The 24,210-nt window shown below is 26.0% G+C and overlaps 1 protein-coding gene across 7 annotated transcripts; it reads left to right on the forward strand.

Annotated features, from left to right (window-relative positions):
- Positions 1-732: 732 nt before the first annotated feature.
- LOC127277793 (arginine-glutamic acid dipeptide repeats protein-like) lies at positions 733-24,031 on the forward strand. Of its 7 annotated transcripts, XR_007842409.1 has the most exons (9): positions 735-1,156; positions 3,897-4,033; positions 6,027-6,386; positions 6,482-6,562; positions 6,738-10,275; positions 20,100-20,360; positions 22,448-22,646; positions 22,999-23,089; positions 23,660-24,031. XR_007842409.1 is itself a non-coding variant. In XM_051299170.1 (8 exons), the coding sequence occupies exons 2-8, from the start codon at positions 3,986-3,988 to the stop codon at positions 23,724-23,726; spliced, it is 4,536 nt and encodes a 1,511-aa protein (XP_051155127.1). In that variant the 5' UTR covers positions 733-1,156; positions 3,897-3,985; the 3' UTR covers positions 23,727-24,031. The 7 variants fall into 7 exon arrangements, 6 of the variants coding, with proteins under 6 accessions (XP_051155127.1, XP_051155124.1, XP_051155129.1 ...); XM_051299170.1 differs by lacking the exon at positions 22,999-23,089 and having other exon boundaries at positions 733-1,156; positions 6,045-6,386; XM_051299167.1 differs by lacking the exon at positions 22,999-23,089 and having other exon boundaries at positions 734-1,156.
- Positions 24,032-24,210: the final 179 nt, after the last annotated feature.

A 24,210-nucleotide genomic window follows, 5' to 3' on the forward strand; every position in this document is an offset into this window, starting at 1 on the left:
ATCATCAACAACCAGTAGCCCTGTTATTTTATTTTGTTAATTATTTCCTAGACAAATTTTATTCTTTCCATTCAAGTTACATTAAATTAAGAAAATTAATAATCATAATAAATTAAAACTTTTATTTCTTATTCAATTTATTTTTTCCATTAATTTTTTTTATTAAGTATAGGGCATCATTTCAACTTGTTGCGTACCTGACATTTTCTTTAAATTTATGCAAAACTCCTGAATATATAAAATATTTTATTTTTTATTATTTAAAAAAAATCAACTTTCAGAAAACAGAGAAACAAAGATTTGTTTACAATTTAAAAAATTTTCTTTTTCTTTTAAATTTTATTTGAAATATTACAAATAATAAATAAATCATTTTTCCCCGCCGTGAAGAAAATCCATTTAGGAAAAAAATCGATTTTTTTTTTCTAAAAACCCATCGATTAGAAGAAGAAGAAGTCCCCAAAAATAAATGAATTCTCAGTAATTCAATTACTCATCTCTCCAGTGAGTAGCTTTCATTTACCAATCAGGCGTGTATTTAAAAAAAAAGAAATATATATAACCTAAAAAGGAAAAAAAAAAATTAAAAAAAAAATGTAAGAATATTTTTAAAAATAAATGATAAAATTATTGAATTTAAAGAAAATGAAATAAAAATTGTCATTAAAGGACATTGAATCCTTTTTGGATCCTTATTCAATTGTTACGCTCCTGACGTTTGAAGCGTAATGTTTTGTTTGTGTTGGTGCGGTGAATCTGGTGAATCAGTGAAGAGAATGCACGTCATACATATGTTTACACGCACACAGTAAAAGGGATTAAAGTTACCACACACAGACACGTTGAATGTCAATAGGAACGAAACGGAATCGGAACACACCCCCACGAGAAGAAAAGCGAAACAAATCGCAGTCATCGCAGTCAATCGCAGTACAAGATGGCTTCCCTCGGGTGTTGTGGTTGACGTTATTTACAAGGATATATATTTTCTACAATTCTCAACCGTAATTAGGTCGTCGTCGACCTAACTAGTTTCATTATTCACAAGTCAGTGTTGTGCAAAAATCAAGGTGAATGAATTGAATGGCGACCGGACTGATCGGTTTCCAAACAAAATGCGAACATCTCAAGACTGAGGCACACTTGTGACTTCTGGGTGAGTGAATAAGTTTCCGTTTTTTTTTTTTTTATTTTATATATATATATATACGTTATGCACGCTTTTGCAATCGCATTTGCGACAATCAGGTGTCTGGGGAAAAATGTGAAAAATTCTTTATTAAAATTGTATATTACTCGCAGATGGTTCGGGTTTTTTAATTGCTCGCTGTATTTTTTTTTTTTTTTATTGGGTTTTGACTGGGGCCCCCCTTTCAGTGAAGCGTTATTTATTGTCATGGTGCACGAGGCACCTTATTGGTTAAATGGTTATATTGCATTCTCGCTTGTGTTAGTGAATTATTTACGACTTTTTGAAAAGACGAGATTTTTTTTCGGTCATCCCGATTGTCACAAGTTGCGACGTCTCTCGAAGCTTTGCTTTCAAGGCAAATATATACCATTGAAAAAAAAAAAAATAATAAAATATACACACACGCACACACAATTATTTTAGAAACTTTCGCCGTGACTAAAGACCACTTGATCAAAAATATTTTTTTTTTACTTTTTTGATCCTTTTTTCATTTTGTTTCCTAGGCAATAATAGATAATTTTTACTTGTTGGTTATGTAACTTTCCTTGTAGAAAAAGCAAGCATCGAATACGAGTGGCAATTAGAGACAAAATATTGCTATGAAGACTGGATTTTATTAATTGTCCTTATATACAATGTGATAAATATGAATCTAAATGGCAAACTTCGAGTTTTTTTTTTTTTTAAAGAAATTTTTTTTTAATTTTTTTTTTCTATATAGTTGGTTTGTTGTTTTAAAAGCTTTGCTAAAATGACGTTTCTGGAGTTTTTTTTTTTTTTTTTTAAATTATTTTGTAGCAAGTATTCATCGTTGTTTCATCAATCTTTGCTGCACTTAAAAAATAAGTCTGTAATAATTGATATTTTAGAAAAAAAAAATGAAATTTATATTCGTTAATTGAATTTTAATCGAAACAAAAGTTTTACAATTTGACAAACAGATGAAAGTTTTTTTTTTTTATAAAGTATATTTGTATTGGTAAATATAGGTAGTATTTTTTATTTCGAAAAAGTATTTTTATTTTAGCTTTGGTGAAAGCCAGAATTTTAATTTTACTTTCATTTTTTTTTATGCATTTACAATTTCTCGAGGTAAAAAAAAAAAAAAAATTTATGTTTATTAGATTATAAAAATTTAGAGGTATTATATTTGTTGTTCAATTTATTGAAGCTTAGTAGATTTGATTGTTGAGCAATAAATATAATTTTTTATTTATTATTTCTTGAAATACTTGTATAATTGAAATTTTTGACAAATAAAAATTTTTCACAAAAATAAAAAGAATATTAATTCTCTTGAATAAAAAATGGAAATAAATTTTTCAATTTTATTTTTAAAAAATATTTCAAATTATTTTTTTATATTAAATTATTAAAGGTAATTCTTTCATTTTATGGATACTGACTTTCAAAAAAAAAAAAAAAAAAAAAATGTGTGACGTTCAATTAAAAAGTAATTTGTAATATGAGAAGAGAAGTTTAAGGTGTAATTAAAAAATTAAAATTTTATGACTTTTCTTTTATTTCGAATAATTTAGTTTTAAAGAGAATTTATAGATAAATATTAAAAGAAACGAAATAGTTACTATAATTATGAGCTATATGATAACATTGTTTTTCAATTTACGTAAAGATAACTAAAGTTGATATATACTAAGTAACGATTATTGCGTGTGCATATTTACATTTTTTTTTTTATTCTTTTTTTATTTATTTGCTCGCAATACTTATATTTATAATTTATTTAAATAATGAAATTTAAAAAATATTTTTTTTTCCATCTTTGAAAAATTTTAATTACAAAAATTTTTATTTTTTTTTATTATTAAAATTATTATCGTTAAACAAAATATTTTTCTAGACTAAGTTTCATTATTAAAGTAATTGACTATTAAAAATTGTCATTAAATATCATTACAATAGAAGGTAAATAAATTTTATTTTAAAAATTAAATAATATTTTTTTTTTTTTTTTACTTATACAACAAATTCTCTTTTTAACTAAAAATTTTTATTATTGAGAATAAAAAAAAATCATGCAAAATTTGCATGCAAACTTGTCTGCATCTGTTATCTTCTGAAATTGTCAGATTTGGCTTTATAGTTATATATATATGTAACAGAATCAGGGTGTCTAGATTTTTTTCTAGAAAAAATTTTTTTTTTGTCATTTTCATAGAAAATTATTTTCTAAATAAAAAAAATAGGGGGAAAAAAATTTAAAAATTAGATATTCAATTTAAAATAATAAATTTATCAATATTAAAAAAGAAAATGAAAAAAAAAATTCTATTGTTAAAAAATAATAATTATAAATTACAAACATAAAGAAATTTAAAATATTTTCATTTTGAAAAAATAAAAAACTATTTTATTTTATCAAATTAAAAAAAAATGTTTATAAAGATAAATATTTTTATAAATAATTTTTTTAAAAATGTAAATAAAAATATTACATTAATAAATTAATAAAATTTATAAATAGAATTTAAAAAAAAAAAAAAAAAAAAATTCAATATAACTAGACACCTTGAAATGCTATATAGTTTCTGTTAATAACAATAATTTTTTTGATGACGAATTAACTGATTATCCAGTTATTCGAAAATATATAAGAGCATGTAAAACTGTAATTGAATCTTTTAAAAGTCAATTATGATGAAACAAAAAAAACTGATTAGACTACATATGTACGGTTCAGGGGGTGGATGATAGAAATTTACCTAAAAGGGAAGAGTGAAGCCAGTCGAAACACTGGAGAAAGACGGCGGAGCTTTGGAGGAGGGGGAGATGTCCGCCGGCACCCAGGGAGAGATTCGGGTTGGTCCATCGCACCAGGTTTGCCATTATTCCTTGACAAAAACTCTTTTGCCACTTTAGCTATATCGCCGCACAACGTACCTAACTCAAGGCTTGTTTTTTGTACTTATTTTTATTTTATATATATTTTCCTATCAATTCTTCATCATCATAAAAAAAAAAAAAAAAATTAAATTAAATTCAACTTTTTATTATGATCTAAATATATATATATGTATAATTATTTTTATATTTCCCAATTTTTAAATTATTCCCATTTCTGGAATTCTTGATTTTATTTCAATAATTCAGATAATTATTAATTATAACAAAAAAAAAAAAAATTATAAATTGTTGGAAAATATTTAAAAAAAATTTGTAACTTAATTTTTTTCAAGAATTCTATAAGTGGGAAAAAATTTTTTATTTATTATATCAAACAATAGAAATAAAAAAAAATTTGTAACACGAATTATCAGAAAAAACTTTTAAAAATAATTTATTTTATTTTTATATTATTTATTACCGTATATTATTTTCATACTTTATTTTAATATAATTAAAAATGTTGATTATTGCAAAATTAATTTCAAATGCGACAATTGTAAACGATCGTTTATTATATTAAATTTATCTTAATTAAATTATTACTTAATTCCAATTATTTTATATTATAAATAAGATTTCTATTGTTTGATATTTGGCAATTTTTTTTATAATTTATTGGTAGTAATAAGTTTTGCAATTTTAATTTAAAAAAAAAAATAGATACACTGTTCTTATATTTATTAGAAATACTTTTAGTTATAGTGAATTGTTGCCTTAGTGTTAATGAATTTTCTTTGTAATGCCATTGTATTTACGAAAAGAAGAAATTGGATTTTTTTTATTTAAATAAAATTTCGTAAATACAATGGAATTTATTATTATTATTATTATTATTATTATTATTATTAGTAAATGGTGGTTTTCAGTCACGGTGAAATATATTATATAATTGAATTTAATTGACAGTAGAAAGAAGAAATAAATTTTAATTATTCTACATAATTAAGAAATTGCTAATTAATATATAAAAATAACTATATAAATCATGTTAATGTAAATAACAATTAATTATCTAATTGTAAATAATTGTAAATAACTTTAAATCATTTAAATGTGAAATAAATATTAATTATATAAATAGTAAAAAAAAAAAAATAATAATTATAGTGATTAACAAAATAAGAAATACAATAATTATACAATAAAATATTTTAGGTCTTTGAAATATTAATCAATAAAATTTAATTTAAATTAATTAATTTTCAATTTTATACATGAAAAGAGATTATTCAATGGCTAATCATATTGAATGATTAATTTTTAAGAATTTTTTTTTTTAAATAAAGTAAATTATCTAATATAAACAATAAGTATATATATATATATATAAAATATTTTATCTCTGAGAAATTTAATTAATCATATTCATTGGCTTGTGAATCATTTAAAAAAATTTATCAATTTACAGCTTTATAAATTATTAAAAGAATATGTCAATATTTTACAAAGTTGGAAAATTTATCAATTTATTGTTTTATTTTTATTATTTATTATCTTTAAATGATTTAATAATCAATTTTTCAAAAGAATCTTGTTTGAAAATTTTATATAATTCTTTTTTTCGATTTAAATTTTAAATTATTAGATAATTAACTGAAATATTAAAAAAAAATATTCTTATTACCAAAATCATTATATTAATAATAATTACAATTAACTATTTTTTAATTAACTTAATTTTTGAATTGAAAACATTCAATTTTGATGCCAATTGATAATTAAAAATACTTGTCTACTTATTTAAAAAAAAAGAAGAAAATTTCGCGTTGGTAAATCTAATTTTTACAAACAGTAAAAGACCTAAAAAAACTCAGATGTAGAATAATAGGAAATTAGAGTAAACAACAAGCCGGAGTGTAGGTGCGTAAACTAACTTGCTTTGGCAATGGTGCTAACCGCACAAAATCCCGAATTTTGGGTACAGGAATTGGTTTCTTGTCAGGCCCGATTGCCTGAGTATCGGCCGGGTATTCCTTCTGGTGAGCTGCTTCCTGATCCTGAGTTTTCCAAGGAACGCGAAGAGCTAAGATGGGTCCCAGCAATGGCATTGGATCTCGATCTTCTCATGTACCTGAGTGCGGCTCGTTCAATTGCCGCGTTCGCTGGTATGTGTGATGGAGGATCGACTGATGATGGTTGTGTGGCAGCTTCCCGTGACGATACAACCATCAATGCCTTTGATATCCTTCACGATTCTGGCTATGACCCAACAAGAGCATTACAAGCCCTCGTCAAGTGTCCTGTACCAAAAGGCATCGATAAAAAATGGTCTGAAGAAGAAACGGTATGTTTTTTTTTTGCTTTTCAGCAAAATTTCAACAAGTATTTTTCAAGTATTCGAAAAAAAAAATGATAATGAAAAATTATTCCTTTTTTCAGAAACGATTCGTCAAAGGTCTTCGACAATTTGGGAAAAATTTCTCTCGCATTAAGAAAGATCTTTTACCACACAAAGATACGGTAATTTTTTTTTTTTCATTCAATTTTTCGATAGAACAATATTTGAAAACTTGAAAGCCCTTTATTAACAATTAAAAAAGTTTGAGACAAATTTAAAAAGCTTATGGCCATTTGAAGAATGTGATTTATAAATTTTGGTTTGAATAACATTTGTTTTCTTTTTTTTGAATTGCAGCCAGAGCTCGTGGAATTCTATTATTTGTGGAAGAAGACGCCAGGGGCGAACAATAATCGACCGCATCGAAGACGCAGAGCTCAAGGTTCTCTGCGCAGAATACGCAACACGAGGAATTCAAGGGCCGGTACACCGAAGGAGGAGGCTCCTGTTCCACCAAAAGACGTGCCTCCAAGTACGACGAACGTCAAGGAGCAAGCTTCGGAGCCGGAAAGTGCTCCCGCCGGCACTCCGGCAATTGCCAACAATAATGGCAATCCCGGTGGTGAAGTCAGTTCAGTGACTGAAGATGACAATTCGGAAGAGGACAGCGACTCAAGGGATACTAATACAAATGGTGTAAATCACTCGTGTCAACATTGTTTCTCAACGAATTCAAAAGATTATCAAGTAACCGGTAAGGATAGGCTGTTACTTTGCGCAGAATGCAGAGGACACTTGAAAAAGTCAGGGGAATTACCACCTGCGCCGCCTTATCTCTTCCGCCCAGTGCCAGCTGAGTCACCCGACAGTCCTGGTAGAATGCGAACGAGAAATAAGGCCAAGGAAATCCCGAGACCGGCTAGACCTAGACGAACTGGTGGTACCGATACACCTGATCAAGAAAAACAACAGTCACAACAGCAGCAGCAGCAGCAACCAAGTAGTGAGAAAACGAAAAATAAAAAGAATTCCAATAAGCCAGAAACGCCGAAAAAGGGCCAAAAAAGAGTGGCTGTCGAGGAAGTCGAAGAGGAAAAGGATCCTCAGAAACGAAAACGCGGTGAGCGACCTGACAGTCCCTCGGAATCACTCACAACTGACAGTAATTCTCTTATGGATGAGCCCGAGAGAGAAGCAGAGGGAGATTCGACGGAACAGCCTCCAGTCGCACCGCCAGCGCCAATTGAGGAACCTGTGAGTCCAGCAACGACGACGACGACGACAACCACAACAACGCCCGAAGAAATACGTGTACCAACGCCAATTCCGGCGCCAATTCAAACTTTACCAATATCAGTTCCTGTTATACACACCCTCGACAAAAAGCCCCCAGTCGAGGACGTATCACCCGAAATGAAAGAACAAATTGAACAAGTGCCATTACAGATGACTCAACCGATGAAAATCGAACCTTTGTCAATTGAACCCGCTGTCACGCCACCCGAGGAATCAAAGGAACCCGAACAACAGCAACAACAACAACAACAAGTCAATCTCACAGCACCAACGCTACCGCCTCTAAATATTCCCGACATTAGTCAAAATGTACCTCGCAATTTGTCCCAATCAATCGGACCTCAATTATGTCCGTCTTCCGTTGTTCCACCTTCCAGCCAACAAACACTACCCCTCAGTATGCAATACGCCAGCAGTCTGCCTCCAGTCAGTCAAAATGTGCCTCAAAATCTCTCGCAGAACATTCAAATACCACCGAGTTTACCGCAAAATATGACAACCGCACAAAATATGGGACCAGCACAAAACCTTTCTTTACAACACACCGAAATATCCAACGCACAAACATCCGGAGGACCGCCACTGCAACAACAACAACAACAACAACAACCACCACCGCAACAACCACCTCCTCTAAATCTCAACATACCGCAAAACATGACAACAACGGCAACAATGAACCAAATGCAAATGATGCCCGGCTCACCACAACCCCTCGGTCTCACAGTGATGCCACCCGAAAACAGAATAGACTCACGAATTTCCGAAGATCGTCTAACCGATCGTCTAGATCGAATTCCAGACAGAATTCGCGAAAACGACCGTAATCAAGACCGCATACGCGATCGTCTACCACTACCACCTCAACCCGAAAACAATGAACCACCCGAGAGACCAGAACCACCAAATCTCTTTCAACCAATACAACCACCACCTCTAATGGCGCCGGAAAAAATCTACAATCTCGCCAGTACACCGCCAATGGAGCCGCAAAATCTCGTGAAACAAGAGATAATCCCACCCGAACCCGATCCACTGCAAAGTCTCAAGGAGGTGAAAGTACCTGGATTCCAAACAAGTTTCCCCGGACCCAGTATCGACAATATCAAAAAGGATCCCGACAGTACGAGTAAACCCTCAACGCCAAGTAAACACATACACTCGACAAATCCCCAAGTGCCACAAATGCAATCGGTTGCCGCCTCACCAACCCTGGCGCCACCACCTCCAACATCGTTGGCCCAACCTGTTATGCATCCATCCCAACAGCCAAGTCCCCACATGGCTCATCCATTCCATCCCCATCATCCCCTAATGCATCCATCTTTATTCGCCGCAATGCATCCCTATCATCCCCACTATCCCGGCTATCCTCCAGTGAGTGGCTATCCCTCTTTCCCACCCTATCCCTACGGTCCCGTTCCCCACGCAATTCCACCGCCCTCACCCCAACGAACCCAAGAGAATCCCAATCTAATGGCCGCCCATCACTCAACACCCAACGTTGTTCAAAATCGCGAAGAAGAAAACATGATCCACCATCACGCGCCTCTTCATCAATCGAATCTACATCACGATAAACTCCTAGCAATTTCCTCCCATTCTTCACACAACACTCAACGTAAACCCTCGTCTTTGGTTTCCGCTTCCTGTTTAATATCAAGTTCCGCCCAACAAGTACCACAACCCCAACAACAGCAGCAGCAACAACAACAACAACAGCAACAACAACAGCAGCAGCAACAACAACAATCCATACCACAGCATCATCATTCCCATCATCATCGACCCCATCAACCTGAACCAAAACTAGAACCCGAAATTGAACACGAACCAGAGGAATCGCCTAGTCCAAATCGTGGTCCAAGTCCCGAGCCACGTATCGACGATTCCGAATGTCATCGTTCACAATCAGCGATATTCCTGAGGCATTGGTATCGTGGCGATGATAATTCATGTACAAGAACGGATTTAATGTTTAAACCAGTACCTGACTCGAAACTTGCGCGTAAACGTGATGAGAGATCGAGAAAACAAGCCGAAAGAGAGCGTGAGGAACGTGATCGTGTTGCGGCGCAACAAAGAAAAATGTCAACGCCTGAGAAACAACCGGAAATATGTAAACCACCAAGTCGAGGACCAATGGAACCGGTTGTTTCGCCTTATGATCGTTATGCAACGCGACCTGGTAGCTATGCCGATACGCCTGCATTGAGACAATTATCGGAATATGCAAGGCCACATGCGGCATTTTCACCTGCACGTCATCCGGCGCCACCCGATCCAATGATTCATTATATGTATGGACCGGGTGCAAGGGAACGGCTTGAATTGGAGCATCTTGAAAGGGAGAAGAGGGAACGTGAACTCAGGGAATTGCGTGAACGTGAATTGAATGATAGATTAAAGGAGGAATTGTTGAAGGGTACACCGAGACCAATGCCAGCGCCTGTTGATCCACATTGGTTGGAGATACATAGGAGATATGCTGCGGCTGGTTTAGCGCCTGGACCCTCGGGACCACCGCAGGGACTTCATCAATTTGGATTGTATGGAGCGCCACCGGGACAACTCGAGAGGGAACGATTGGAACGATTAGGTAATTTAATTCATCATCTTGGGATGAAATTTTCCTTTCTATTTTTTTTTTTTGGGGTTTTCTTTTTCTTTCAAAGAGTTTGGATTGTGTTTTCAGCTCAGTGATATGAAATTATTTTTGATCAAATTAAAATTCTCAGTTAAACAGGGTTTTTTTGGGGAAAATTTATAAAAATGTTTATGACCTCGATGTTGAATTAAGGTAAATATTGAAAGGTGAATTTAAAAATTTTTTGAAATCGAAGAGATAGTTTTTTCAAAACATGAATTCAAAATTTACTCCAACGTTTCGAAATCGAAATGATTTCCTCTTCAGGGAGTCTATAAAAAAAATATACAAAACCAAATAAAATACAATACAAATAAAAAATAAATCATTTCAATTTCGAAACGTTGGAGTAAATTAAAAAATTTTTTATTCTTTGTCCGAATATTTTCGTTTTATTTACCCTATTTAATAAAAGATCTCGGACGTTAAAGATTAATTTCTCAATGAATTCAAAATTTTTTTTTTTTTTTGACTTTTTTCTGGGCAAAAAAATTTTTTTCATGAACTATTTTTTTCTTAAATTAGCATCTTTTTGTGAAAAATTTAAAAAAAAATTGATCTCATTTGGATAACAAGAAAAAAAGTTACATGGTTTTTTTTAAAAAAAATGACATAAATTTTGAATTAGAAATATCTCAAAAAATTTTGAAAAAGTGTTTGTGGGCTTTCATTCTGTACATACAAAGGAACATATTCACAAGGTTTCAATAAAATTGCTCCAATCATCAAAAATTCTTGTGATCACATCCCATGGAATTGCTCAAAATCAATTTTCTTCAATTTTGAGTAAAAAAAAATCACAAGAAGTGACAGGGTGTCTATAACGGTCAGGAAAAAGTCAGGGAATTTCTTTAATTTTCTGGAATTTTTTATGAATAAATTAAAGTAACTGTTAGTTTAAAATTTTTTTTACTTTTTTCCCAAAGAAAATGCAAATTAAAAAGTTGGCCTTCACACTCAATTATTAACCATGTTATATATCTTATATTAATTAAGTAAATAATTATTTACTACTATATTTATTGAATCTAATAAATGATTTTTTAAACTTGGATAACAATTAATTAATTTTTTTCAGTGAAATATTTGGTTTTTTAATAAAAATAAAAATTATTTGATACAATTTTATTTTATCGGTTCAACTTCAAATAAAGTAAATTATTCATTAATACGAATAAATTTTATTATTTAATTGCTAATATCCACATTTAACTTATAAAAATTTTAACGGCGTCGAATATTAAATTATCGAATTTCTATTTAGAAAAATTGTATAAATTGAATTTTATATTATGCAAAATTTTCAATTTACATTTAACTAAAATTCGATTTAAAAGAATTTCTATTTAGCAGAATTTTGATAAATCGAAATTTACTAAAATAACAATTTTGTCAATAAAAATTGTTCTTTATGCAATTTTTCATGACATAAATTCCCATAAATTGAAATTGTATTAATTTGAAATTCGATGTACTAGAAAATCTGCTTTATATAATTTTACTAAATAAAAATTTGATAATTTATAATTTGACGCCATAAAAATTCTTTTGAATTATATTTTGAGAATATTTATATGTCTCCAATTAGTTTATTTATTTCACTTAAATATTTTATTTTTTATATTAAACATTATTTATTTGGTTCAAATACATAAGAAATTAGTAGATAATAGACAGGTAAATGATTTAATTCAGGTTGTCTAACGGTCAGGGAAAAGTCAGGGAATTTTTTTCTCAATCCTTGTTAGACACCCTGTAATTGTATCAAAATAAATTTTTTTTGATCAAAATAAAAATTTTTTAGTGTAATTTTGGTCAGGGAAAAGTCAGGCAATTTTTTTCCCAGCAGTTGTTAGACACCCTGTGAGTTAAAATTATTGTAAAAAAAAGATAAATGTTTCTTATTGGAAATTTTCCATGGAACTCTAAACTAATTTCCGATTAAAATCAGACATTTTTATATTTTTTGAACAAAATTGGACCATTTAAAACCAAGTAATGTAATCATCAAAACCAATTTTCTTAAATTTTGAGTTAAAAAAAAACACAAGAAGTGGAATTTAAAAAAAAGCGCTCGGAGGATTTTGCTTATATTTATTGAGAATGGTCAGTGAAGAACTCTGAACAAGTTTCAACAGGAATTTTTTAAGGGATGCAACTTTAGGGTTAATATTTGTATGAATTTCATTTGATAGAATTTCTTTTTAGACGAATTTTCATTTTTCAAATTAGCATTTGAATTACTTTCTTTGTAAACGAAATTTTATTTAACATAATTTTTAGATACCGAATTTTTATTTTACCAAATTTTTTTTTTATTCAACTTTAAATTTAAAAGAATTATAATTTAAACCAATTTTAATTTATCAAAATTTCCATTCAATAGAATTTTAGTGATTTGAATTGTTTAATGTCAGAATTTTTAATTTATCTATATCTTCATGTGTCCGAATTTTTATTTATACGAATTATTATTTGATAGAATTACTAAAATAGTAAATTTTCATTTGACAAAAATTACAAATGGCTGAACAAACAAAAGTCAGAAAGATTTCGGCACATTTTTTAAAGAATAGACTAATTACAATTTTCTCAATAATTTCTGATTGGTTTATTTTAAAAATTTTGCCGATATCTTTCTGACGGTTGTTTATTCGGTCATTTGCAATTTCTGTCAAATGCAAAATTGGTTGTTTTTAGAATTCTATCAAATAACAATTCGTATAAATAAAAATTCCAAAAAAGTGGAGATTCGATAAATTAAAAATTCGGACATTAAATAATTCGAATAACGAAAATTCTGTTGAATAAGAATTCTGTTAAATTAAAATTTGGTTAAATTATAATTCTTTTGAACAAAAGGTGGATAAAAAGAAATTCGATAAAACAAAAATTATGTCAAATAAAAATACGGTATCTTAAATTTATGTTAAATAAATTTTTTAAATGCCTAAATTTTTAATTCATCGAATATTTATTTGCACAAATTGCTATTTGATAGAATTTTTAAAACGCCAAATTTCCCTTAGTCCAAAATTGTAAATGACCGAAAAACAATAATTTATAGAAAGATTTTGGATTGAATTTTAAAATCAAGTAATTAGAAATTATCAAGAAAATTGTGATTGCTTCATTTTTAAATTCTTGACTAAATTTTTCTGTCTATTGTTTGTCGGTTATTTCCAATTTCGGTCAAACGAAAATTTTTTTCATTTTAATAATTCTATCATTTAAAAATTCGAATCACTTTAAATTCTGTTAGAAAAATTGGCAAGAAAAAATTTGTAGAAATACTAATTTTCCACTTTTTCATATTTTCAAGTGAAAAAATTTTCATTTGAGCGAATTTTTATTTAACTACATTTCCATTTCATAAGATATTAAATAAACCTCTAATTTTTATTTAAACGAACTATTATTTGTCTGAATTTTTATTGAACCGAATTTTTAATTCATCAATTTTCGTATTTAATCAAATTTTGTGATTGGCGAAATTTTCATTTTACCGAATTGCTATTAAATCTAATTTCCACTTGTTCAAATTTCTACTTAACCGTATATTGATTTAATCTACTATTCAATTGACCCAATTTTTATACGTTCTAATTTTTAATTGACAAAATTGCCATATTATCGAATTTGTATTTAATTGAATTGTTAATTCATTTCTTTTACATTATGATTAAATTTTCAATTGACTAAAAATTTATTAAACACAATTTCCATTTATTCATATTTTTCTTTTGTCCGAATTTTCATTTCACCAAATTGGTCAAATATTCGATTAATCAAATTTTTATTAGAACTACTTTTCATTTGGCCTAATTTTTATTTAAACTCTTTTTTTTTTATTTCAGAAAATTTTTATTCAAATGAACTCACATCCGGACAATAATAATTTGTAAATTTTTGTTGGTTAATTAAAAAAATTCACGCCAAATTCTTCTGCTAAATGAATTTTCGATTAGTTATAATATTTTTGCTAAATAAAAATTTGGTTATATAAAAATTAGTGGAAGAAAAATTTGGTTAAAAATTCCATTAGGGAAAAGGGAAATTTGATCAACTATAAAATCTTAAAATTCAGCCAAGGAAAAATTCGATTATGTAGAAATTTCATTAAATATAAATTTGAAAAAATGAAAATTTGGTTTAGAAAGAATTAAGTAACTTGAAAATTCAATAAATATAATATATAAATTCGGTGAAATGGGGATAAATTATTTATTTTATTATTGCATATGAATTTATTATTATTATTATTATTTTTTTTTTTTTGATATTAAAATAAAAAATTGACACGAGGAAAAATTTAAATTTATTGAAAAATTTTATAAACTTGTGAAAAAAATCAATTATTTAGCAAACGCACAATTTGAAAATAATTAAATTATGTGGCAATTGTTTCACTGAGCTGGAAATTGGGGTGCGCATTTTCTTAAGGGAGATTTTTTTTTTCGCATGTTGGATCGAATAGTCTTTTTGAAATTTCCAAAAAAAAAACACATAAAAAATTTTGAATTTTTCGAATCGACTATTTGTAATATTTAGAGTAACTCTGTTTTAGTGTGTGTTGTAAAAATTGGATAATCAAAAAATTAAAAATTACTTTCAAAAAATAGATTCTCAAATCTATTTTAATTTTTCTTCTAAATTAAATAAAACAAAATATTTAACATGCATTAAATATTTTTTTTAATTTAGATAAAAAAAAAAAAATAGTAGAAAAATGGAATTTTTTTTTTTTTTTGATTGTCCGGAGTAGAAATTTTCACCTAAAGTATTTGAAAAGTGGCACCTAATTTTTCTTATGTATTGAATATTTTTTTATTTTTAGAATATTTTCTGCAATTTATAACTAATTAATGAATAATACAAATTATTATTATTATTATTATTACTTTTATTAAATGGCAATAATTATATTAATTATTTTTGAGAATAATAATTTTTTAATAAATATTTACAAAAATAAATAATTTGCAAAATATTACATAAGTTACAAATGTTTTCCGGTCAAACGATTAAATCTTACTTTAAAATTTTTTAAAGGTCAAATGAATAAATCTTTGTAATTATGTAATAAAACATATATAATGTTTAACCTTGTCGTAAATGAATATCGTTTTTCTAAATTGCTCACTCTGTGTTGTTTTACATTACTAACAAAATAAAAAACGGAAATTGTTATTAGAATTTTATGAGATAAACATGCATTGTTTTTTTATTATTCATAAAAATTGTAATTATTTTATTATTAAAAAAAAATAAGTATTATATTATTTAAAAAATTGTTATTTTATTAAAAAGAAATGATTTGAAAAAAAATTATTATTTTAATTATTATAAAAAGAAACAACTACTTTTTTTACATAGTTTTTTTTTTTTAAATAATTATAATTTGTGTTATAAATTAAAAATTATTGAAAGCAGAAAATTATTCATAATAAATTTGTATAATTCTTTATTGCAATTTAAATGTGAAAATATAAATCTTGGAAAGACAAATTAAACTTTCTTCTCGTGAAAATTGAAAAATCAGGTCAAACACTTTTTCTCTTTCGTAGTTTAATCTCCTAATTTACATTTTACTTTGCAAAACGTATATTATAATGGGTGTTGAGAAAAGTATGAAAGTTATATTTATATATTACACACGAACGCACTATTTTCATAAATCTCCTTAAATTATCTAGACACATTTTTTTTTTAATTCTTTTTGTCTCTGTGGAACTTGAAATTCTAAAAAAGAAAAAAAAACAGAAAAAAAAATTACAAATTTATTTATTTGCATGTGATGCTTTTATCAAAATATTTTCAAAGTCATTAAATGATCTTTATACTTGTCAATCAAACTATTGGGTAGCGTGAATAAAAATTAGTGAGTGGCTGTATTTTTTTTTTTTTTTATTATTTATTTATTTATATGTATCACCAAAAATAACTCTTATTTCTTTTCTTTTATTTTACTTAATTGCATAATATTATTTTTAAACTATTGAAATATTTTTTTTTTCACGAGATTTCACTCTGCTTTGTTAATTAATTATTAATAAATTGAGTAATTGATTATTGTAATAATGATTGTTTGTCAAATACTCGTATAATTTTTTTTTATCGGTTTCGAAATAGAAAAATATAAAGAAAATAAAAGTATTTTTTTTTATATAAATATTAAACGAAAACATTTTTGAAAAATTTTAAAAAAAGAAAGAAATAAAGAGAAAAATTATTTAGGAAAAATATAAGAAAAAAAAAGCGGGAAGGAAAAATGGATATTTAAAGGTCGATTGAATATAAAATATCGGTTAAGTTTTGTGTAGAACATTTTTTTTTTCTTTTTTTTTTAACTAGAAAGTCCTTATTGCTTTTCTTCTTATTATATTACATATATTATAAATGTCTATAGTTTAAAGTCTGTTATATACAAAATGTCAAGAGATCCAGCAGAACGATCTCCCTGGTAATGGGAAATAGTGGGGAAAACAATAGAAGCATGCTTGGCAAGTTCCTCACTGTCTAGAATGATTAAAACAGAAACTAATATACATATATATATAGTTGGTATGATATATAGTGTAAATAATACCTTCCTTTCGTTCCAAACTAGATCAATATATATGTATTAATCTCTAATTCTCATTATGAGAAAGAATTAGATTAAAAAAAAAAAAAAAAAATTTTTAGTTGATAATTTTTTTTTTTAATTGCTAATTTTTTTTTCTTATTACTTAATCGTAATATTATTGAATATCAAGGGATGAAAATTCGAAAAAAAATAAAAGAGCAAGAATTAAAAAAGAATATAAAAAAAATTTTTTTCTATTTTTACGAAGCTGAAGTACGCAACGTTTATGATAAACGATTTTTAAAGAAATAATTGTTTAAAATGAAAAATTCTATAATTTTTTGCCTAAAAAATATTTTTTTGTCGTATTCATTAAACAATAAATTATAAAAAAATATTTTTTAAGCAAAAAATTAAAGAATTTTTCATTTTAAAAAAATATTAAATTTCTTTAAAAATCGTTTATCATAAATTTTGTCTACTTTAGCTTCGTTTTAAATTGACAAATTTTGAATTGTTTCTCTCCAATGTGAGGAAATAATAAATGTAATTTTACATTAATAAAAATAAGCGTTAATAGATTTTTATAAAAATTGGAAAATTTTTTTTTGAAAAAATAATTATTTTTTTTAACGTAAGTTGACATAAAAAATTTTTTTCTATAAAAATTTATTTTTAAAAAGATTTTTTTTTAAATCTTCAAATCTATTTTATAAAGTGATTAAAAAAAAAGACAGAACGGAATTATTTTTTTTCTGCACCAATAACCTTAAGTAAATCCGTTCTGTTAATTTAGTTCCATTTAATAATTTTCTTCATCGACAAAATTGAAAAAAATTTTCTAGAATTAACGAAAAAAAAAAAAAAAAAACTATTTTCATTTATTGAATAAATAGAGTGAAAAATATAATCGGCATCATTTGGTGTACATTGATTTATATTTACTCTATCTGATAATAATATTTAATTATTCTTTTTTTGAATTTAAATTGAAAAAATGAATTTAAATTTAAAAATTGTAAATAAAAAATCGATTCTGAATCCTTTTTGGATTTCTCACGAAATTTGTGGAAGTTTCGAAAAAAAATTTGATAATTAAGTATGAAATACTTTTTTATAATATACCTATTCTTTAGAAAAGAAAAAAAAATGGTGGCGTTTCAAAAAAAATAAAAAATTTTGTCACGCAAATCGTAGTTAAAATATATAATAAAAATTAACGATATTTTTATTATTTGAATGTAATTAAAACTTGTCAATGTTTTAATTATTAAAAAAAAAAATAATAATAGGCATTTTTTTATATTTGAAGAATTTCATTCGAGCAGAAAAAATTTCCATGTGTAAAAAATATTTGAAAAGAGAAATGAATGTTGAACAAAATAATGATGATTGAAAGAAATATTTTAAAATTAGAAAAATAGTGGCTTCCTCCAAGAGCTTAGGGTATTTTAATATATATTAAAAAAATATATATATATAAGTAAATTTATTTTTATTCACTCTGCCCACTGATATTGATTGAATATCTCTATTTTTATTTTTTATTGATGCTCGGAGATGTGAACGATAAATAATAATAATAATAATATATAATGTTCAATTTATTTTTATTATATTATAATTATCAAAATTAATGTCATGTTGAGTTAAATGTTTATTATTAAAAAAATATTATTAAGATTTTACAAATTAGTGATTTGATGATGATAATAAAAATAAAATGTTTTTTCAGTAATTTTTTTTTAATATAACGATTTTATATTTTTTTTTAAATTTAACTAACATAACTAAATGTTTTATGTTGATGAGCTTGAAAAAAATTTTTCACGTATTTTCATAAAAATGAGTTTTAAAACCAATTTTTCAATTCCAATTCGAATTTTTGTGAATTATCGAGTAAATTTTTGTTTTTTTCTTTTTGAAAATTGAGAATTGAAATTGAGAAACAAATAGTTTTTCAAATTAATAAAAAAAAAAAATCATCGACCACAGAGATATGAAATTAGAAATATGTTTAATTATCTCGTTCAATATTTGTCATTCGTTCTTTCTTTTAGTTTCAGTTTCTTTTATTGATTGTCGAATTTTTTTTTTTTTTATTTTATTTTCTTGTAAAAAATATTTCAAAAAAGTAAATCTAAGAAATACAAATATTGAATTAAATTTTATTCTTTTATTTTATTATTCATTTTCATTACAAAGTTTTTAAAAGTTTTAAAGTTTATTATTTGCAAAAATAAATTATTTATTTCAATTTATTTATTATACAATTATAAAAAAATATATGATAAATAAAATTTTATTATAAATATAATATATATTATAATTTTTTAATTAATTTGATTGTATTTATAATTTTTTATAAATAAATAATATTATAAATACAATGAAATTATTTTATTAAATTTTTTTTTGTTTTTGGATCAAAAAAGTGATATTTTTTTTTTGATAATAAGGAGAAGGAACGATAAATTTTGAGCTGAATTTTTGAACCATTTTTCATTCCTGTTGAAAGGAAAAAGAAAAAAAAATGTGATTCGACGTTGCCATCAAGAAAAATTTATAGAATCGGTGAATTTCGAAAAAGGCTTAAAAAGCGTAAGTGTGATTTTCGCATAAAAATTGATATTAAAAATAATTCTTACGGTTTTCAGAGACGAGCCCTTTTCGAAATTCAGCGATTCAATTAGGAAAATGTATTTTCGACTGCAGAATTGAATTACCAATTGTTAGTAAAAGAAAAATAAAACGGAAGTAAAAATAAACAAATTTGCTATTGATTTTACAAATCATTCAAAACGTCAATTCGAGAATTTTAAAAAGACAATATTTTTGTTAATTTCAATTTTTAATTTAATTAAAAAATAAATTATTTTATTAAACAAAAAAAATTGTTATAAAATTTGAAAAAGTGAAATATTTAATAAAAATAATTTTTTTTCATTTTAATTTATTGTATTTAAAAAAAAAACATTTTTTTTTTTTTAACGAAGGCAGTCGACTCGTTTTTCTTCTAATAATTAAAAATAAAATTTGTAAATGATCGGATATTTCTTGATGGAACGATAGAGAATTTTTGAGAGATTTATCAAAATTATTTTATTATTTAAAAAAAAAAAAAAAAAATTATGAAAATTAGTTAAAAATGTATAATTGGAGACTTGGAGGAGCCAATATTTTTGATGATGGTGTTTGACACTGTCAGGTTTAGGAATAACAACTGCAACTGGCGGTTGGCCAGCGATTCCTAGATCGGGATCAGGGGCTGGCCATTCGGCAGCGGATCATCAACAATGTCAGCGGAATGAGTGGCTTGCTCTAGCTGCCGATCCGATGGTCCGATTGCAGATGGCTGGTCTCTCATCGGCTGAGTGTACTCACTTTCATGCGCATACTCATTTGCACCTTCATCAGGAGCAACAACAGCAAGAAGCAGCTGCGGCTGCAGCTGGAAATCGTTTGCTTGGTAAGGAGTCGAGGCGCATCAGAAAAATGATCAGTGATGTCAATTTATTTTCATTTTTTTTTTTTACACAATAGGAAATTTATTCTGCTCAAAGTGAAATTATTCTTACAAAACAAAAAAAGAAAAAGAAAAAAAAACGAAGAAAATTATTTTTTCGACAAAAATGAAGAAATTTATGTAAATGTTTTTTTTTCCATTATTGAAAATTCCAAAAAATTATACTGGAATTTCTATATTTGGGAGAAATAAAAATTGCCCATTTGATAAAATCAGCGAATTTTTAAAATAATATAGAATTTTCTATTTAGTCAAAATTTCAAGTGGACGAATTTCTAGTTTTTTTTTGGTATTCAAAAAATAGAAAGTCCGAATTTATAGTTGACCAAATTGTATGATTAAAATTCCGTTTGATTGCATTTTTGTTAATATATTTCGGAGAGAATTTTCCAATTTTTATACTAAATAAAAATTCTTAAAAATTTTGTTTTAATAAACAATTGGCTAAATGAAAGTTTAGAATAATTGTAGAAATTCTGATAAATGAGAATTCGGATAAATAAAAATGCGGAGAATCAGAGAGCGATTTTGTTTTGTTTCGATATTTGAAAATAAAAAAAATTACTTGAATGTAATTTTGATTGAATCGAAACGAAAGTCAATATAACATTCAGTAACCGAATTATTTTTGATTCGATTTTTCTAATTTCATTTTCCTAATTTTAGAATTTTCGAAAATATACATTTCTAATGCAATTTTTCTAAAAAAAAAAAATAATAATAATAATAATTCCTAAATCTATTAATTTTTCCTAATTTTTAAATGATTTATTTATATTTTATAGCAATTTTTTGAAATCAAAGCACAAATTATTTTTTATTTTGTTTATGAACAGAAATTTTTTGTAATTCAAAGTTCAAAATTCTATAATAAATAAAAGTAAAAAGTAAAAGTCTCGAAAATTTTCGAGACAGAATCCATGATTAATTTTTTTTTTTTACTTTAATTTGGTATATTTATAATTTTTACTAATCAAAAAAAAAAGAAATGCGCAATAAAAAACAAATGCAAATCAATAATGTCGTAAAAAAATTAACTGCATTCGGAAAATTTATATATTCAAAAAAAATAATTTATGAAAAAAATAATTAGGAAATTTAAATAAAGAAAATATTTTTAGGAAAAAGTAAATATTAAAAAAAAAAATATTTAAAAAAGAATCTATAATTAGAAAAAAAATGTTGCGAAACGGAATTCTCAATATTGATTAAACATCGAATTTTTTTGTATTTTTCTTCTTTTACAAATTTTCATTTGTACAAATTTTAGTTGATGAAATTTACTTTTGGAAAATTTTTAAATTTAAAAATTTTCGAAACTTTATTTGAACAATTTTCTATTTGATCAAAATTTATAAAATTTGCATGTAACTGAATTTCAGTTTTATCAAAATTGACTAATATTTCAATTACCTTCAATTTTTTTTTTTTATAATATATTGTAATTTTTTAAGAATACTTTTTTTTCCTTTGGTTTAGATTAAATTAGTGATTTTTTTCTCTGATAAAAAATTGGTTTGTGCATTTTTATTTTACTTTTTTTTTTGGTGACGGTACTATGATAAATTGTAAATGGTATAAATTCTCAAAAAAAAAACAATGTTTAAGCATGTTTTGTTTTTAATATTTAATTTTTTTATTTTAATAATAGTGCTACTCAATGGTTTTTTTACAAAATAAAATATTTAGAAAGGATTTACTATTTTTTTTCTCAGTAAAAAAATGAAAAAACTCATTTTTGGTTTTTTAAACGCCATTTTCAAAGAAAAAAAATTTTTTTTTGAGTCAAAATTTATTGCCAAATAATAATTATTGAATATTTTAAGATTTAGGTAATTTAAAAATAAATTGTTGCTAACAAGTCTCGAGGTTAAAATACGTATTATTTCAAAGTAAATATTAAATTCCATATGAATTTTTTTTTTGTACATATTTTCTTTGGGATTTAAATTTTTTATTAGACGGATTTGTATTTTGGATTTTCCGATTTTATTTTGGATTTGTATATTTTTGTAAATTATTTCATGAAGCGGCCGCAGGAGCAAATTATCCACGCCCTGGAATGATACCACGTGATCCAACGATGGGTCTTCATCCAGCGGAACTTCTTGGAAGACCGTACGCGGATATGGCGGCCCATCACGAACAGCTTCAACGTCATCTTATGGTAGAAAGAGATAGACTTCCTCCACACGCCTCGGTCTTTGTCCATCACGAAGAGTACCTAAGGTAGGTTTAATCAATAATCAAAATAGAAGCACATTTTTTTTTTTCTTCTTTTAATCTCGAAAATAATTGAACTCCTATTTTGTCTCCTTTCAAAAAGAATAATTCAAATTTACTGAAAAAAGTAAATAATTTCCATAAAAGTAACAGAATTTTTTTTTTTTTTTTGTTTTTTTAAATAAACCGCAACAAGTTTGGGTAAATTATAATGGAATGATTCCTTTATTTATTTTTATCTTTAAAAAAAATTGTAACCTATAAAAGATTAAAAATTTTGAGAATTTGTAATTTTTTGTTGTTTTTTTTTTTTTGCAAAAATTGTTAATATATGTTTATTTTTTTTTTATTTTTTCAGACAACGTTTTTTATAAACTTTGGCCATAGTTGGAGTGAATATTGTAAATTAAACTTTTAAAAATCACAGCACGTTATTCATATAGGCAAATGTAATTTTGATACATCTTTTTTTTTATTTTTATTTTTTAAAAAATCCCGCGACATGAAAATTCCATTTTACCACATTTTTTTTAGACAAAATTAGTAAAAGTATTATAAAAGTAAAAAAAAGTAAAAGTATTATAATTATAAAAGTATAATTAGTAAATTAGCCGAGTAAAATAAATGAAATGAAAATTCAAATATTTTTCTAATTTCGAAAAGTGAGTAAAAATAACGACGGTTTGAGCCCTTATTGAAAATTTTGATTCAAATATATTATATTGAAAATTTTAATAAAAATAAATTTTCACAATTATTGAATATTAAATATTCGTTTTTAATTTACTTGTATTGAAATGTATAATTTTTCTTTTAATTTCTTTTTTAATTTAATATTTAATTTAATATTGAGTTTAATTTTTAATTAAATAAAAACGAAATTTTTTTTCGCATAATGAAAGAATAGGGAGGAGAAAATAGGAGATTTTTTTTTTGTAAAATAAAACTAAAATCAAAGATGTTTTTTTACAATAAAAAAAAAAATTGTAGTGAAAAATCTAACGAGTAATATGTTTTAGACAACAACGTGAGCGCGACCTTAAAGTTCGTGCCCTGGAAGAAGCTGCACGTGGATCGCGTCCTTAAAGCGTAAATTAAAATTAAAAAAAAAAACTTATATTCTAATTATCTTTGACAGCTAGCCGAGTAATTTACAAAACAAAATAATAAAAAAAAAAGAAAAGGAAAAACGCATGATTTGTGAGCTCTATAAAATAACTTGTACTAAAAAAACAATCACACACACACACACAAATATAAATGAACGTACAGAGATTATTTTAGTCGCTCGTCATGCGTTCTTTAGTTCCCTTCGATTTAAGAAACTATTTTTATGTTTTCTTAATGTTTATGTACGTAACAAACAAAAACAAAAAAAAATACAAAACAAAGTGTAAACGACATGATGAATTATTGTCATGTCATGTAACATGTTAGTGTAAATACAAAAAGTGAGATCTTGGAGTGTTAGCTCAGTAGATCTAAGTCCTTGAAAAAAGCAATCTTTGATATATAAATATATATATATATATAAATATATTATATATATATAGCAATTGTAAATTAATTT

This window comes from Leptopilina boulardi, unplaced genomic scaffold (assembly GCF_019393585.1).
Source record: "Leptopilina boulardi isolate dan_hultmark-lab unplaced genomic scaffold, ZJU_Lbou_2.1 LbouV2_179, whole genome shotgun sequence".
In the NCBI taxonomy this organism is placed as follows: domain Eukaryota; kingdom Metazoa; phylum Arthropoda; class Insecta; order Hymenoptera; family Figitidae; genus Leptopilina; species Leptopilina boulardi.

Coding starts and splice junctions, on each gene's coding strand:
- LOC127277793 (XM_051299167.1), top strand. CDS start 3,986: ATGTCCGCCGGCACCCAGGGAGAGATTCGGGTTGGTCCATCGCACCAG. Junction 6,387..6,481: donor AATGGTCTGAAGAAGAAACG/GTATGTTTTTTT, acceptor TCCTTTTTTCAG/AAACGATTCGTCAAAGGTCT. Junction 6,563..6,737: donor TTTTACCACACAAAGATACG/GTAATTTTTTTT, acceptor TTTGAATTGCAG/CCAGAGCTCGTGGAATTCTA.